Raw genomic sequence first — 13,536 nt, 5'->3', positions numbered from 1 at the left:
AGTTTCTAATGATAATCTGAGAAGCTGTCAATAAACTACAGTTGCTGTTGCAAAAATTATTATTTATTTCATCATGTCTTATGGGTTGAAACAACTAGGCACAATTTGGATTTTCAGGTCCAACGTCCATTCAATTTTTACAACAATTTCTTTCTTCTACAGATTGCTACCAGAATTTTCCTGCTTTTGGAAACTCCCTGCTGTCGCCATGAGTGCGTGCAGCAGGAAGGCTCTGACACTGCTGAGCAGTGTCTTTGCAATCAGTGGGCTGGGGCTCCTGGGAGTGGCAGTCAGCACTGACTACTGGCTGTACCTGGAGGAGGGCGTCATTATGCCTTTGAACCAGAGCACTGACATCAAGACCTCTCTGCACTCTGGACTGTGGAGAGTCTGCTTCCTGGCTGGTTAGTAGAGAGACTGATAGAGTGTGGTTCAAAAACATTTCATGAGTTTCTCTGAACTCCTGCATTGACACTGAATTATGTGGAAATCAGGACTGTGACAGTGATAATGGCATTAGATTTTAATTAAGGTAGAACAAATATATTCAAAGATGAACATTTGCACCATGTGGCATCTAAATGTGGCAGCAGGTGATGCTGTCGCACTGATATGTCGACACTGCATCATTCAGCTTTGACACTGGCACTGAATGACGTTCACAATTACTTCATCAGTATGAGTGTGTGTGAGGTTGTGACACAATTGGCTCAAGAGTGCTTGTATCTCTTCACTCACAAAAAACAAGGCACATTAGCCTTATAGTACAATTACACACACTCACACACATACATTCACACAGTTTTGCATCTGCAAGTCTTTAAACAGATGTTATCGCATTGTGGCAGAGTTAGCTGGTGGATGACACCAGCTGGTGTCTGTACGTGATGTGTGTGTGTGTCATACTGAAGTGATAATAATGGCTGTGTGTGTGTCTTAAGATGTGATGTAAGTCACACTTGTGTTGAAAAAAATAAAAAGGTGAGAACTACAGTAAATGTAAGGTAAAACTAGGCATTAAGCTGAGTGAAGTCTACTGCAGGAAACACACACACACACACACACACACAGCATAAAAATAAAATTTGCCAAACATCTTCTGTATATGTAATATTTGTTAGAAATACCTGCCAGAAAACTAAAACTGATAGGCAAAGAGCCTTTAAAAGTTCCACACACTGTGGCTGATTAGACCTCTGCCTGGGTTAAAAGGGAACAGGTCTATGTGTAAGATAACAGTTCTCTGTGTTACAGGGGGTTATCTTGATCAGGACCAGTTGCCAAGCAACAAGTGGTTGGCGCTATAGTAAAATAGTTTGTATCAAACAAGAAGTTTGCATGTTGATGAATTAGTAGTAGAGGCAGGTTATACTATGCATGGACAGATCCAGGCTAGTAGTTTCCCTCTAGTTACAGTCTCTATGCTAAGCTAAACTAATGTAAATACTACTGACCCCCCTGGCCATGTTTCCCTCACCTGTAGTTTTTCCTTGCGTTTTAGTCCCACTCGTGCAGATGCAAGGAAAAAGAAGCAAGGACAAAGGAGCTGGGAAACATCTTTTAAGAAACATAAGACATCATTCCCTTCAATCCTTAATGTGCAGCACCCAATCACAAACTGATTTTCCATCACTTTTGGAACCTCTTTCATCATGGTGGACCAGAACTAGTCCTGGGTTGACCAAGGACAGAGGAGTGATAAAATAAGGAAGTTGGGATTTACCATGTATGTTTCCATATAGATACTTAGGGAGGGACTGATCTACTCACAACCTGTTTCACTGAGCTGCTCCATTCATAGAATGATAGAAATGTATTTTTAAGAGTGAATTAGATTAGTGTTCCCCAAAACTAACCTATTCTTACATTGGAGATGAGAAGAAAAGCAGGACAACGTTCAATTTGTGATTCCTCAACTTTTATCAGGTCTTCATCTTTCTACACTCACTTCTTCCTCACCTTGTCTCCAGGTTCACCTCTATGTGTATGCCTCTCTCTTCTTCAGGTGATGAGTCTGGCCGCTGCTTTACCATTGAATACATCATGCCCATGAAGGTCCAGCTGACGTCAGAGTCCACAGTCAACGTGCTCAGTGAGTAGCAGCAGAGACCTTGAACAACTGCTAAGGCTTAATAACTCAAGGTGCTCCGTAAGATTGTTCAAACAAACAGCCTGTCTATTCCTCTCCAAAACATGGATCATTTTCCAATCAGCTTGTGTTCAGAAATCTATGTACCATCTGAGTGTAGCCAGACATGCGTCTGAGTCATCTGAACCCTGTGCGTCTGCCCTGCTGCTCCACAACACTTATTGCCTCTTCAGAGATAATTCACCTCTTCGGTGCAGCTCAGTGGCAGAGCTTCACTCTACTACCTGCACCAACACACAAAAATAACAAAACACTGGTCAATGTGACACTAAAACTCATCCGTCTATGAGCATGTTTATTTCTGAGGTTTACATTTCAGGCCTTCATGGATATTTATAGTAAAGGGTCTTATTTATCAAATATCACATTGCTTCAGCTGAAATTTGTGTTGTGTCTCCTCCTCTTTAGAGATGATCCGCTCAGCCACTCCGTTCCCTCTGGTCAGCCTCTTTTTCATGTTCATCGGCTTTGTCCTCAACAACATCGGGCACGTTCGGCCACACCGCACCATCCTGGCCTTCGTCTCTGGAATCTTCTTCATCCTGTCAGGTACGATAATCTTCCTCTCTCCCTTTTATCTCATGTTTTTGTCTTTCTCCAAATCTGACTTTTTTCTTCTCTCTGTGTTTCAGGTCTAGCTCTGGTGGTGGGTCTAGTGTTGTACATCTCCAGTATAAATGACGAAATGCTGAACAGGACTAAAAGCAGCGAAGCCTATTTCACCTATAAGTACGGCTGGTCCTTCGCCTTCGCTGCCATCTCTTTTCTGCTCACTGAGGTGAGCGACCGTCCACTCACACAAATGGCATCTGTTCAGTGCTGCATATTTCACTCAACATATCTAAAATTCATCAGAAACTATAACAATAAACACAATAAGATCTGCAACAATACGTCAATCAGCAGAAAATTATTTTAATAAATATCTGTATTTGCATTTTAAGGAAATAAAATATTTTATATATTTTCCTTCCACAACAATATACCACACTGCAAATAAACTCAAAACATCTACTTTGTTACTTTCAAATTACCCAACTCAAAATCTCCTCATAACTAGTCTTTAATGAGACACAGTTTGTGATTTTTGAGTAAGATGTGTATTATGTGTATTATTTCTGACATGTGATGGAGTTCAGATGACCTCAGTATTCACTGCCATCTTGTGGTCACAGATAGAAGCTGCGACACTACAGTATAATATTAATTTGTACTGCTCATTAATACTTTTTACTGATGTTATTACAACCAAGACCCATCCATATTACTACTACTGCATAATACTACTAGCGACAGGTGTACGTACCATTATCAGTACTATTATCGAGCTAGAGAAATGACCACTATTAAAACCTCCAGTGAATACTTTCAAAATAAAATGATAGACAGAAGCCATCACAAACTAAAAGATCTATTGGGTTGTGCTTCATCGCAGAGTGCAGGTGTCATGTCCGTCTACCTGTTCATGAAACGCTACACAGCAGAGGAGATCTACCAGGCTCGTCGCCCAAGTTTCTACCGCCCTCGTCTCAGCAACTGCTCCGACCACTCAGGCCAGTTCCTCCACCCAGAGGCCTGGTCACGTGGCCGGAGCCCCTCCGATATCTCGAGTGAAGCTTCGCTCCAGATGAGCACAAGTTACCCTGCTCTCCTTAAATGCCCTGAGTATGATCAGGTCTCCTCTTCACCCTGCTGAGGCAACGGTCATCACAGCAGAAGCGGCCTAAAGGTTACTAAAGGCTCAAGGAAGACCACATAGGGTGAAAAAAAAAAAAAAACAAAAACAAAAAACAGATGAGGACAGTTTTCTTTCAAGTAAAAAGACAACTTAGATATGAATTGAGAATATGATGTTTTCAGGGAGGAAACTATCAGGTCTCACCCTTCACGAGGAGACTTGCTGACTTGCTGTCTGTTAAGTTGGTCGTGTTTTATTTATAGGGTCAGAAATGTTTATTGGGAGTTTGTTGTTGTAACACAACCTACATGTTTTGTAGGTGGAGGCACAGTATAAGGTTTTAGAGAAAGAAAAAAAAAAAAAAAAATCAATACATGGTTGTGGTTTTATTCTTTCTGCAAAGTTAAAATCAAAAAATAATTTTGCCAGAAGGTATAAAGTAGATTACTCATTCAGCTTTTTCTATTGACTTTCATTATATCTATACATTTTACCTTCTAGTGCCCATAAATGATTCTCTTTATGAATATTTTTGTTTCCTTGTTTTGAAATAAATATATATGTCCTTAATGCTAGATCATGTCACACTGCAAAACAGGGATTGGGGGGGTGGGAGCTTGAGGAGCTGCACCATATACAGTTTTAAATATTCAGAGTTGCAAATATGAATATAACAATTCAAACATACTGCCAAGAGCAGATGTCGTCTATTTTTTAAAGCTGAATTTACTTTTTTGTTAAATATCCAGTGGTCACCATGTGCTGCTTGTGCAGTAGTGCAAAATGTTTATGTGACCATGTTGAGTTATAGAGGAGTCGTCCTGCCATAGTACCATAAATCAAATGAAAACAGAATTTGAACTGTGGTCTAACGTTTAGTATGTTGTATTTTTATGTTTTTAATTATTTTGAAAGTTTCATTTATTTGAGCTGTTTAGATGTTAGACTAATATTGCTGATTATCATTATTGACCCCAACACTGCAAAACTAATTATCAGTTCATGTATTATGATTGGCCCTGAAATTCCAGATCAATAAAGAGCTTCCACAAACCTAAACCCTTTCTCTCTAAGTGAAGACTGCAACATGTGACGCTATAAAATGACAATCCACTGGAGACTGACTGCTTATGAACAACGTCACATTCAATTGTTTGCAGTAAAACTACTGACGCCATCTCAACAGCTAGTACCAGGAGGTATCAGGGAACAGACCGTCTTTACCTGAGAGGAAACAGACCCTGTCAAAAAACATTTCTGAGCATCTACCAACACCAGTCAAAATGTCCCCACAGACATCACTGCAGCTAAACATGATAAAAGTCTTTCCTGTGTCTCTCTGGACAGACTTGTATGTACTAACACATCCAGCAAAAAAAAAAAGTAATTCACATTTGTTTTATATACTGTAGAAAGATTTTATATAATCTGTACAGTTACTGGAAATTATATGAATTTATGGTCAGAGCTGATGTAAAGATGCTGGTACATGATGTTGTGTATAGAGTACAGATACTACACTGTTTTAGCATAAAAATGTTTGGTACAGTGAAAAATTCACCTGTGAAATAAATGTCTGTCCTCATTAGTCTGTAGTTTGTTTACTTTGTTTCTACAACTGTGATGCCACGTTTATAGACTGACAGTCAGTAACACTTCATTCACAGCTCAAACTTTTTCTCTCGTGCTTTGGCAAAAACTACAAAAAATATATACATATTGGGGAGGCCAATTTGCTTTATGGAAGTCTAAATGGCTAATCAGTACCAGATGATGAGCAGACACATGACATGGCTGAAAAAAAGACGTCAGAGTAACAGCAAAGACCAAACAAAGCCACAGAGAAACCAAACAGACCTAAACAAACTTTATATAAAGCCCACAACAGCTCAAACTGACTGTCTTCATGTATACACAGTGGTAAACACACAGTAATCTTAAAACATTATGGCATTCAGCAGCCACAGCGGCGTAAAGGTGACGTCTTACCTTAACATGGAGCAGCAGGGGAGACGCAGCCGTCATGAATCACAAGGCCCAGGCTGATGACTTGGAGTTCAGTATGGAGATAATTCCAGGATAATCCATGAACCTGTTTGTGGAGAACAGGTCTCACCAAACCTCACTTCTGTGGTCTGGGCTACATATGACTCCTCCAGCCCTGGTTGCTTTAAATGTCTTGTTATGCGACTTTGCGTTTGATTTTCTATTAATCACGTGGTGCCATGTGTTTTTCATTCCACCGCAAAATCGACAGGTTTCCTGAAAAGTTTACTCCCAAGAGACACAGCGCGTAAAGTACGCACCAATAAGTCAAACGTCAGCCCACCTTCACCACTGAGCCAGACCTTAAATTGTGTAGCCACTGATTAAAAAGTACAGACTTTACTCTGAAAGTATCAGGTGACCAAGAGGAACCAGTTAATGCTGATGACCTGTTGCCTCGGGTGCCAGTATTTTAGGTCCACTCAGTGCAGTCAACCAGCTTTACTGCAGTAAACTGTTTTAGAGGTGTTTCAACTGTAGGGTCATTTTAAAGGTTTTACTGTGTGCTGCTGTTGAACTGCGCCGTTTTAACTATTTCTCCTATGAAGCCTACCCATGTTGACAGAAATTAGATGGACAAATAATAGAAAGACCTGTTAGTGTAATGCAATACAGCACATGATCAGCATAAACTTCAGCCTCATGAAGCTAAATCAGGGCATTTATTTCAAATGACATGTCAAACACAGAGACTGTCCTAAAAGCCAGTAGGGGGCAGTGTCTCCCCAGTCATTTGTGCTCGACACCCCTCTCCCACTCACATCTTCATGGTCCCAGCATGTTTACCTCTTCTGCACCAGGTGCCTGCATGATGGACAATAACATGATGTGTATTCAAAAAGCCTGTAACAGCATCTCATGGGGAATCTGTATAATTCACTAAAAACAGCTCATTACTCAAGACCAACATCCATAATGATGCACCACACCTCTGCAGGAAGCTTTATGTATACTTTATGTAGATACACATAATGTATAATGTGACCAATATTTTTACTAATACAAAAGTTAATGTAGCTATAAGCCCACACAGGGCGGTAGAAGATAATATTCTGCCCTGACCACAAGGCTTTCATTTTATTTTACAATCACATAGAAAACTACTGGTGTTTATCATTTTGACATCATCATCACTGATATAGCTCTTCTGAAATCATCATTAACATCAAACATCATTTTCACTATACTCTTTAGCATCATAAATACAACCACCTTTCTCACTCCTCAGTCATGGCTTTTTAACAGAATCATCACAGTTATTGACCAATATTCCGATCACCATTATCATTATATTATTATTTTCTTATGATTATGTTTAAGGCTTTTGTAAAGAAGACCCCAAACTTCAGCTGATGCAAACTTCTGCCCATAGGCTCAAATAATGTTACACAAAGTGTGCATACAACAGAGACCAGAAACCTATACATTATATATACATACATAACTTAAGCATACGTTGTTTAACATCTACATGTAGTATGAAACCATTTCACAAATGAAAATAAATACAAAAATGATAGTTGGTTATTTTATATATATATATATATGTGTGTTTTTAAAGAGGAACACAAAGCAAGCAAGGATCAGTAAGATTACAAACCAAATGCAAACAGGATCACAACAGTACATCGACCTTCACTGACATAGGTCATAGACAAGGGGGAAAAGCTTAATCAGACTGGTACCCTACAGGGCTGCTGCACAGCCACAAACAAAACTTACCCAGCAGACTGAAAAGACTTTCTCTAACGAAAGTGCTTTTAAAGTTATAAGCCTTAAGATTATTTTTGATATTGTTCATGCTCAGCCCTTCATGTTGCAAAAACCATTTCATTTGATAATATTCTGTAAGTAGTGCTCTAAATATTCGTCTTTGGCATCTCTGGTGGCAGAGTTGACCATCCTCACACTTGATTTAAATTGTCTTCACAGGAAGTTATGAATGCATGTACTCCAGCGTTAAGGTATAGTTACACATTGAAGGTAACCTCGTCCAGCATGAAATAATTACCTTTCACTGACTTCTGTACTAAAACATTGAGTTTGTTTGATAAACCAGTTTCTCTTTTGTTGTATTTCTGACAGATATTAATGTTTTTAGCTATAGCAGGAATGAAATCTTAAGGATTACCACTTTCAAGTCCAAAAAGGAAGTTTCATCTCAAGCCTCAGCAAATGTTCCTTTACTACTCAGTCAAAATAAAAAAGTATGCACATTTCAAAATTCCCTGCTCCACACAAATGTATGTATGAAATCAGCCCAGCTGACTCAAGACTGTAATGTTTTGTTAGGAACCTAAATGTAAGCCAGCACTGTTTTCTGAGGTTACTCTGAACAAGGCCTCAGCCATGGCACCTGGAGAGAAGAATTCAGCACCAGGTGAGCTTATACTGCAGTGATTCACCCACTTCAGCTCTCTGACCACCCGTCTCTCCCTGCCCTTCTTCCCCAGACATCCATATTCTCCCTTACAACAGCGGGGCCACACGTAGCTGACCACGCATCTGAACTCTGACTTTAAATTACCAGCTTGCTTTTTTCATAAAGCACGGTGGAGGGAACACTTGTATCGCTTATGCACCCACACTGTGGGAACGCATGCATACAGCTGCATACACACACACACACACACACAAACACAAACAACTGGTCTATAATAACCCACATGCATGCATGTGCACCTGAAACAGGGCAGTTGTGCTTTAGGGAGAAATATAATAAACATGAAGAAACATGTTATGACCATGAGAGTGGGATGCGGGAGGTGTGTATCAGATGGAAAAGAAAGAAACTGATTGGTTGGTTTTTTATGTGCTGCCCCGTGCTAAAATAAAGAAAACATATTAAGAGTTTCCTGGAGCGCAGCTGTGCCCTCTGTAGTGTGTGACATCTTCCCCAACAAATTCACACCACTTGTGGATAGTCCAGGGGAGAAACTGAGGTTTGTCTTCAGGGCCGAAGTCTTTTCTGAGGTCGACAGTCACTTCTGTGGTGAAGCAGCATTACAGTGCTTGATTTATGTGTTCATGAACTGAAGGGGAGAAAGATGGCATGGCTGGTGGTTGAGAAGATTGTCCCACTTCATTTCTTGTTGGCGATGCGTCTCTTCCTGGTAGCCAGCATGTCGTAGAATGGGTCTCTACTAATGCTAGCCCTGGAGAAGAAGCCAATCAAAGGACAGCAATGAAATAAATAATAAGGCCATATGAGAGGAGGGTCCTAGGCATCTTTGATATGGAAATGTAGGCACATTTATACAAACCCCTGCCTTAACAACATCAAAAAAACGAAAAAACTTTATGCAATGACCTAGTTTGGTTTCCATGGTTTCTGAACAAGAACCCCCCTCCCCAAGTTTTTTCTTGGTACTCTGGTTTGCTGGAACCTCTCGCTGATTACCTCCTCCAGAACTGTGCCAAGTACGTATTAAAACATACAATCACACACTCTTCCTCCTGCTATTCTGCAGGGTCACAGATTCTGAAAGAAGGTAAACAATGGTACTCAACATTACTGACTCTTCTACGTTCTCCTGCTCCCCTTTTTTAGAGCGATGGAAAGGCAATGTACAAGAGTGAGTAAGTCAGGAAGCCATTTGAGCCCAGCTTCACGGCTGCTAAACCCTGTTAGCACCAGCACAAAGCAAGAAGAGGCTAAGCCCCCCACTGCGGATATTTCTGATTCTCTTTACAATGCCAAGCGCTGAAGAATGAGTCTGTATACGATGACTATCCCCTTCTTTTATACTTCTCATTGTCATATTTAACAACCCAATTTCATGAAACAAAAACTCCACTGTAGAGTGATCAAATCCAGGCAAGGTTGCCATGACTTGATGATAGTTTCTAAAATTCTGCCTTTAAAAATCAAAAAAATGTTTATACTTAGTAAGAAATATAGAAATGCACACTTTTATCTATTACAAAAACATTGCATGAACTCATGAGAAACAATAGCACAATTTCACCATTGACCCAGTTCTTCCAGCATCATAAGAGTTTATGAATAAGATCAAGCAGATAAAGCATTTCTTCTGTGATCATCTCTAGTTAAGAAGGGGGGAAAATGATCATTTCTATAAAAAGTCTTTTATCTCCCCAGACCCTGAGTCCTCACGGACCCCTCGGGTAAAGCGCAGTCTGCAGCTCGTTAGCCTCTGTGGCTGCAAATGTGTGAGCCCAGTTTGGAGTTGCCTCTCTTGGATAGGTTTACTGGCTCACCCCTGGGGTGCTATAAGCAGTGACTAATCCCCCATCATTTCCTCAGTGAATACTCCTTGAGAGTATGGAGAGAGGGAGAGGAGGGAGGATTGCACTATATTACAGTATACAAGTGTACTGTTGTGCTGAGCCAACTCTCTTTGACATTGCACCATCGTCTATGTAGCGCATCCAACATTTAGGTCACCAACAGCAAAGTTATTGTAATCTGAACGGTAAGTATAGTACGCAATGGAAAAAACACACACTTCACTTGTCTGTTTTACTGCATTAAATATCACAGGAACATATTGGGAATAGATTCAGGTCTTTATAAAACCAAATTCTCTATGTTTTCTAGGTTGTGCAGGACAAATCTACATTTTCAACATGAAGTATGTTGAATATGTCTCTAGTTAATACAGTATTTTAGTATGCTAACCACTGTAGAGTCACAGCTTTGTTCATAAGGGTAACCACGAGCACAGCAAACTGACTTTACTAAAGGAATTGTTGTACATTTTGTTGCGCAAAATGCTGAACAATTGCTTTTGTAAAATGAACTTGTGAAATAATCTTACTTGATTGATTTAATCCACTCCTCCTTCTCTTCTGGTGTGGGTGCTGATATCCTGTACACCACATGGTTGCCCTCAACAACACGCCCATCCGCCTCGGTCTTGCAGGCTTTGATAACCTGGCCCTTGTGGTTGGGATTATAGAGCTCAAAACAGTTCTAGAAAATGGACAAAGTGATAGACGTCAGTGATGTGTAGCTGTCAGATATTTTGACTTGATCAAGAAATGTATTTTTTAAAGGGGACATGCTAGGGAGATACTTTAATGAGGCAACACTCACAGGTTTCCTGGGCTCCTCCACCTCCCTGATGCTGAGATTCTCCAGTGGGATGATCCCACGAGGCTCCTTGTCCTAAAGGAGAAGAAGGGAGAAAAACAAGCAAGTGAATGCAAAGATAGAGCGAATGATAAACAGCAAGCACACATGATCATTAAAGTAGGAAAAGAGAAATATAGTGATGATGGGGGTACAGGAAGGAAAAAAAAAAAAAAAAAGACACAAACACACACTAAACCACTGGCAAAGAGGCAAAATATCATCATGGCATGGTGCTCACTGTTGTATATTCGAAGTAGTAGAGGCAGTTGTCTGTCAGGATGAACCACCTTCTCTTCCAGGTTTTCACTCGCCCCCCTGACAGGAAGAGGAAGAGGAGAAAGGAAGTGACACAAAGACCACAGTGACAGACTGAATGTCTCCCATTAGGAAAAACAGCAGGGATGTGACACTCATTAATGCAGCTGAGCAACATCCACTGTGTTTTCTTACTCCTGTTTACTTAAAAACTATACAGAAATCATGAAGTAGTATTGCTTGAATATTTGCCAAAAGCTCAGAACTTTTCACTCAGAGAAATTAGTCTTATAAATTATAATTTAACCAATACAAAACAGCAATGCATTTTCATTATTGACTCTGCATGTCTTACTGCTTTAAATCAATTTCCTGTGGAAGAAAGGGTGCTTGTAATAAACCACCACATTATACCAGGAGACAATTAGATGAATACATTAGTATTTAATACAAACTCTACTACAAGCCACTGAGAGATCAAATAATTTATAGCTAATGTTTAGACAATATATGTATCTAGTTTTCTATGTCCAGTGCTACTGGGACTGTACATGTAAGAAATCATCAAAATTGGCAATACATGTTTTGGAAGACTGTATAAAGCACAGTTGGACACTGACAGAGTGGTGGTAGATTTGTAATAAAAATTCAATGTTCTTGTCTCATTATCACCTTTAGACTGACTTGATGTTTCTTTTGCTTTCAGGCTTGTTTATTATTAATATAATTATTTTCTTTATGAGTGCCCCTAAAAACATATATGAAATGTATGAGAGGTTGGTCCAATTACAAAAAGATGCACTGGTTTAATGCAGTTTCTTGATACCACTGTGTTGTAGGGGTTCAAACATAAACCTGTGATAAAGGGGAGGTTCCCTTTAATTTTATGAAATATTCAGGCAATCCAGTTAAAATAAAAATAAGGCAAACTCTGTGATTACGATCAACCACTACTATCTCTCCCAACTTCTAGTTAAATGATGACTCACACAACTGATAAATTATTACTGATGTTGCCTATTCATTTTTAAAGTCAGCAGGATAAAACCTCATTGGCTCTCAGGAGAGGGAAGCAAACACCATTTGATATGAACCTAATGTGGCACCTAAAGCACCCTTGAAGGTATGCACACACGCACGCGCGCACACACACACACACGCACGTGCACGCACACACACACACGCACACGTGCGCGCGCACGCACACACACACACACACACACACACACACACAACCCCAGAGCCAGTTCACCACCTGACATGTTAACTTGCTCAAACTACATCCAAAAAAAGCAGAGAGCAAGCACAAACATCCAACATTTTGGTTTGAAGCAGAATTCAGCCTGTAGCGCTGACTGCAGAGCCTCATAAAGCAGGGACACCAGCTCTCCTGGTGGGAGACACATGTATTGTACAAGTTTTGCAGACTATGAGAAAGGGACACTCACGCATACACAAACACACACTTGCAGCCACGTCTATACTTAAATCAAAACAGGAAGATGTAAATGAGTATGCACAAGAACTTTCTGATGATTTCCCCATACGTGTGGTTGTGTGTGTGCTTTGACCTAACATTCCTGATTAGTTCTTCTCAGTAATAACCATCCCTCGCAGTCACAACACTTTTTCATACAGCATTTCCTTCCTGTTTGTGTGGTGCTCCACACGAGCCTATATGAGCCATGCATAATTACAAAAGCTCCCTCTTTCCTTACATTTTAATAGACTCTGGCTATTGAATTAAAGCGGCCAAACTTCCGCTTGACGTAGAGAGAGATTTGCTAAAAAAGGCATTTATTCCTTCACATCCTGCAGGGTTTATTTTTAGAGAGAAATTAGAAATATTACAGTGAGAACTGGTGTGGGAAATGGCTCCAGGGAGGAATCGTACTAGAATGTAATCATGTTATGTCTGTGAGCCACAATGGGGCCATTTGCATTTGTACTCACTTGTTCAATGAGACTACAGAGATGTTACACAAAGTTAGAGGAATGTACAAGTTGAAGCCAGGTGTGTGTGTGTGTGTGTGTGTGTGTGTGTGTGTAGTAATAAACCTAATCACCTCCACTGAGTTTGCCCTTTAACCTTTAACAAACAACATCGAGGATACAAAACAGTTTTATGTTCAGTAATAAATTGAATTAAAAGTAAGTAAAGTAAATAATTAAAAGTGCTGTGAAAAGGACTTCAGTGAAAGGTAATGAGGTGGATAAGGCAGGTATGTAAAGGCTGCTGGAGCAGCGAGAAAAGCACATCTTGTATGTGGTGTGAAATGCGGAGAGACAGAGTGTGGTCTAAATCAAAAA

At 40.0% G+C, this 13,536-nt stretch overlaps 2 protein-coding genes across 2 annotated transcripts in view; one reads left to right on the top strand and one right to left on the bottom strand.

The window, feature by feature from the left end:
- Positions 1–205: 205 nt before the first annotated feature.
- Positions 206–3,845, top strand: cacng5b (calcium channel, voltage-dependent, gamma subunit 5b). Its single transcript, XM_026325630.1, has 5 exons — positions 206–404; positions 2,006–2,092; positions 2,558–2,698; positions 2,782–2,927; positions 3,585–3,845. Exons 1-5 carry the CDS (start codon positions 209–211, stop codon positions 3,843–3,845), a joined length of 831 nt encoding a protein of 276 aa, XP_026181415.1. The 5' UTR covers positions 206–208.
- Positions 3,846–6,811: 2,966 nt separating this feature from the next.
- cyth3b (cytohesin 3b) overlaps positions 6,812–13,536 on the bottom strand; it is a 29,360-nt gene continuing 22,635 nt past the window's right edge. The window contains exons 10-13 of the mRNA XM_026325814.1: positions 11,210–11,286; positions 10,933–11,004; positions 10,655–10,809; positions 6,812–9,028 (exon numbers count right to left, since the gene is read on the bottom strand). Of these exons, the coding sequence (XP_026181599.1) occupies positions 8,956–9,028; positions 10,655–10,809; positions 10,933–11,004; positions 11,210–11,286 (377 nt within the window). The 3' untranslated portion in view covers positions 6,812–8,955. The remainder of the gene's footprint in view (positions 9,029–10,654; positions 10,810–10,932; positions 11,005–11,209; positions 11,287–13,536) is intronic.

The sequence above is a fragment of the Mastacembelus armatus genome, chromosome 8, assembly GCF_900324485.2.
Source record: "Mastacembelus armatus chromosome 8, fMasArm1.2, whole genome shotgun sequence".
NCBI classification, from domain to species: Eukaryota; Metazoa; Chordata; class Actinopteri; order Synbranchiformes; family Mastacembelidae; genus Mastacembelus; species Mastacembelus armatus.
Note: the sequence above shows the minus strand (reverse complement) of the source record. Positions and strands in the feature narration are given on the sequence as shown.

Coding starts and splice junctions, on each gene's coding strand:
- cacng5b (XM_026325630.1), top strand. CDS start 209: ATGAGTGCGTGCAGCAGGAAGGCTCTGACACTGCTGAGCAGTGTCTTT. Junction 2,093..2,557: donor GTCCACAGTCAACGTGCTCA/GTGAGTAGCAGC, acceptor CCTCCTCTTTAG/AGATGATCCGCTCAGCCACT. Junction 2,699..2,781: donor AATCTTCTTCATCCTGTCAG/GTACGATAATCT, acceptor TCTGTGTTTCAG/GTCTAGCTCTGGTGGTGGGT.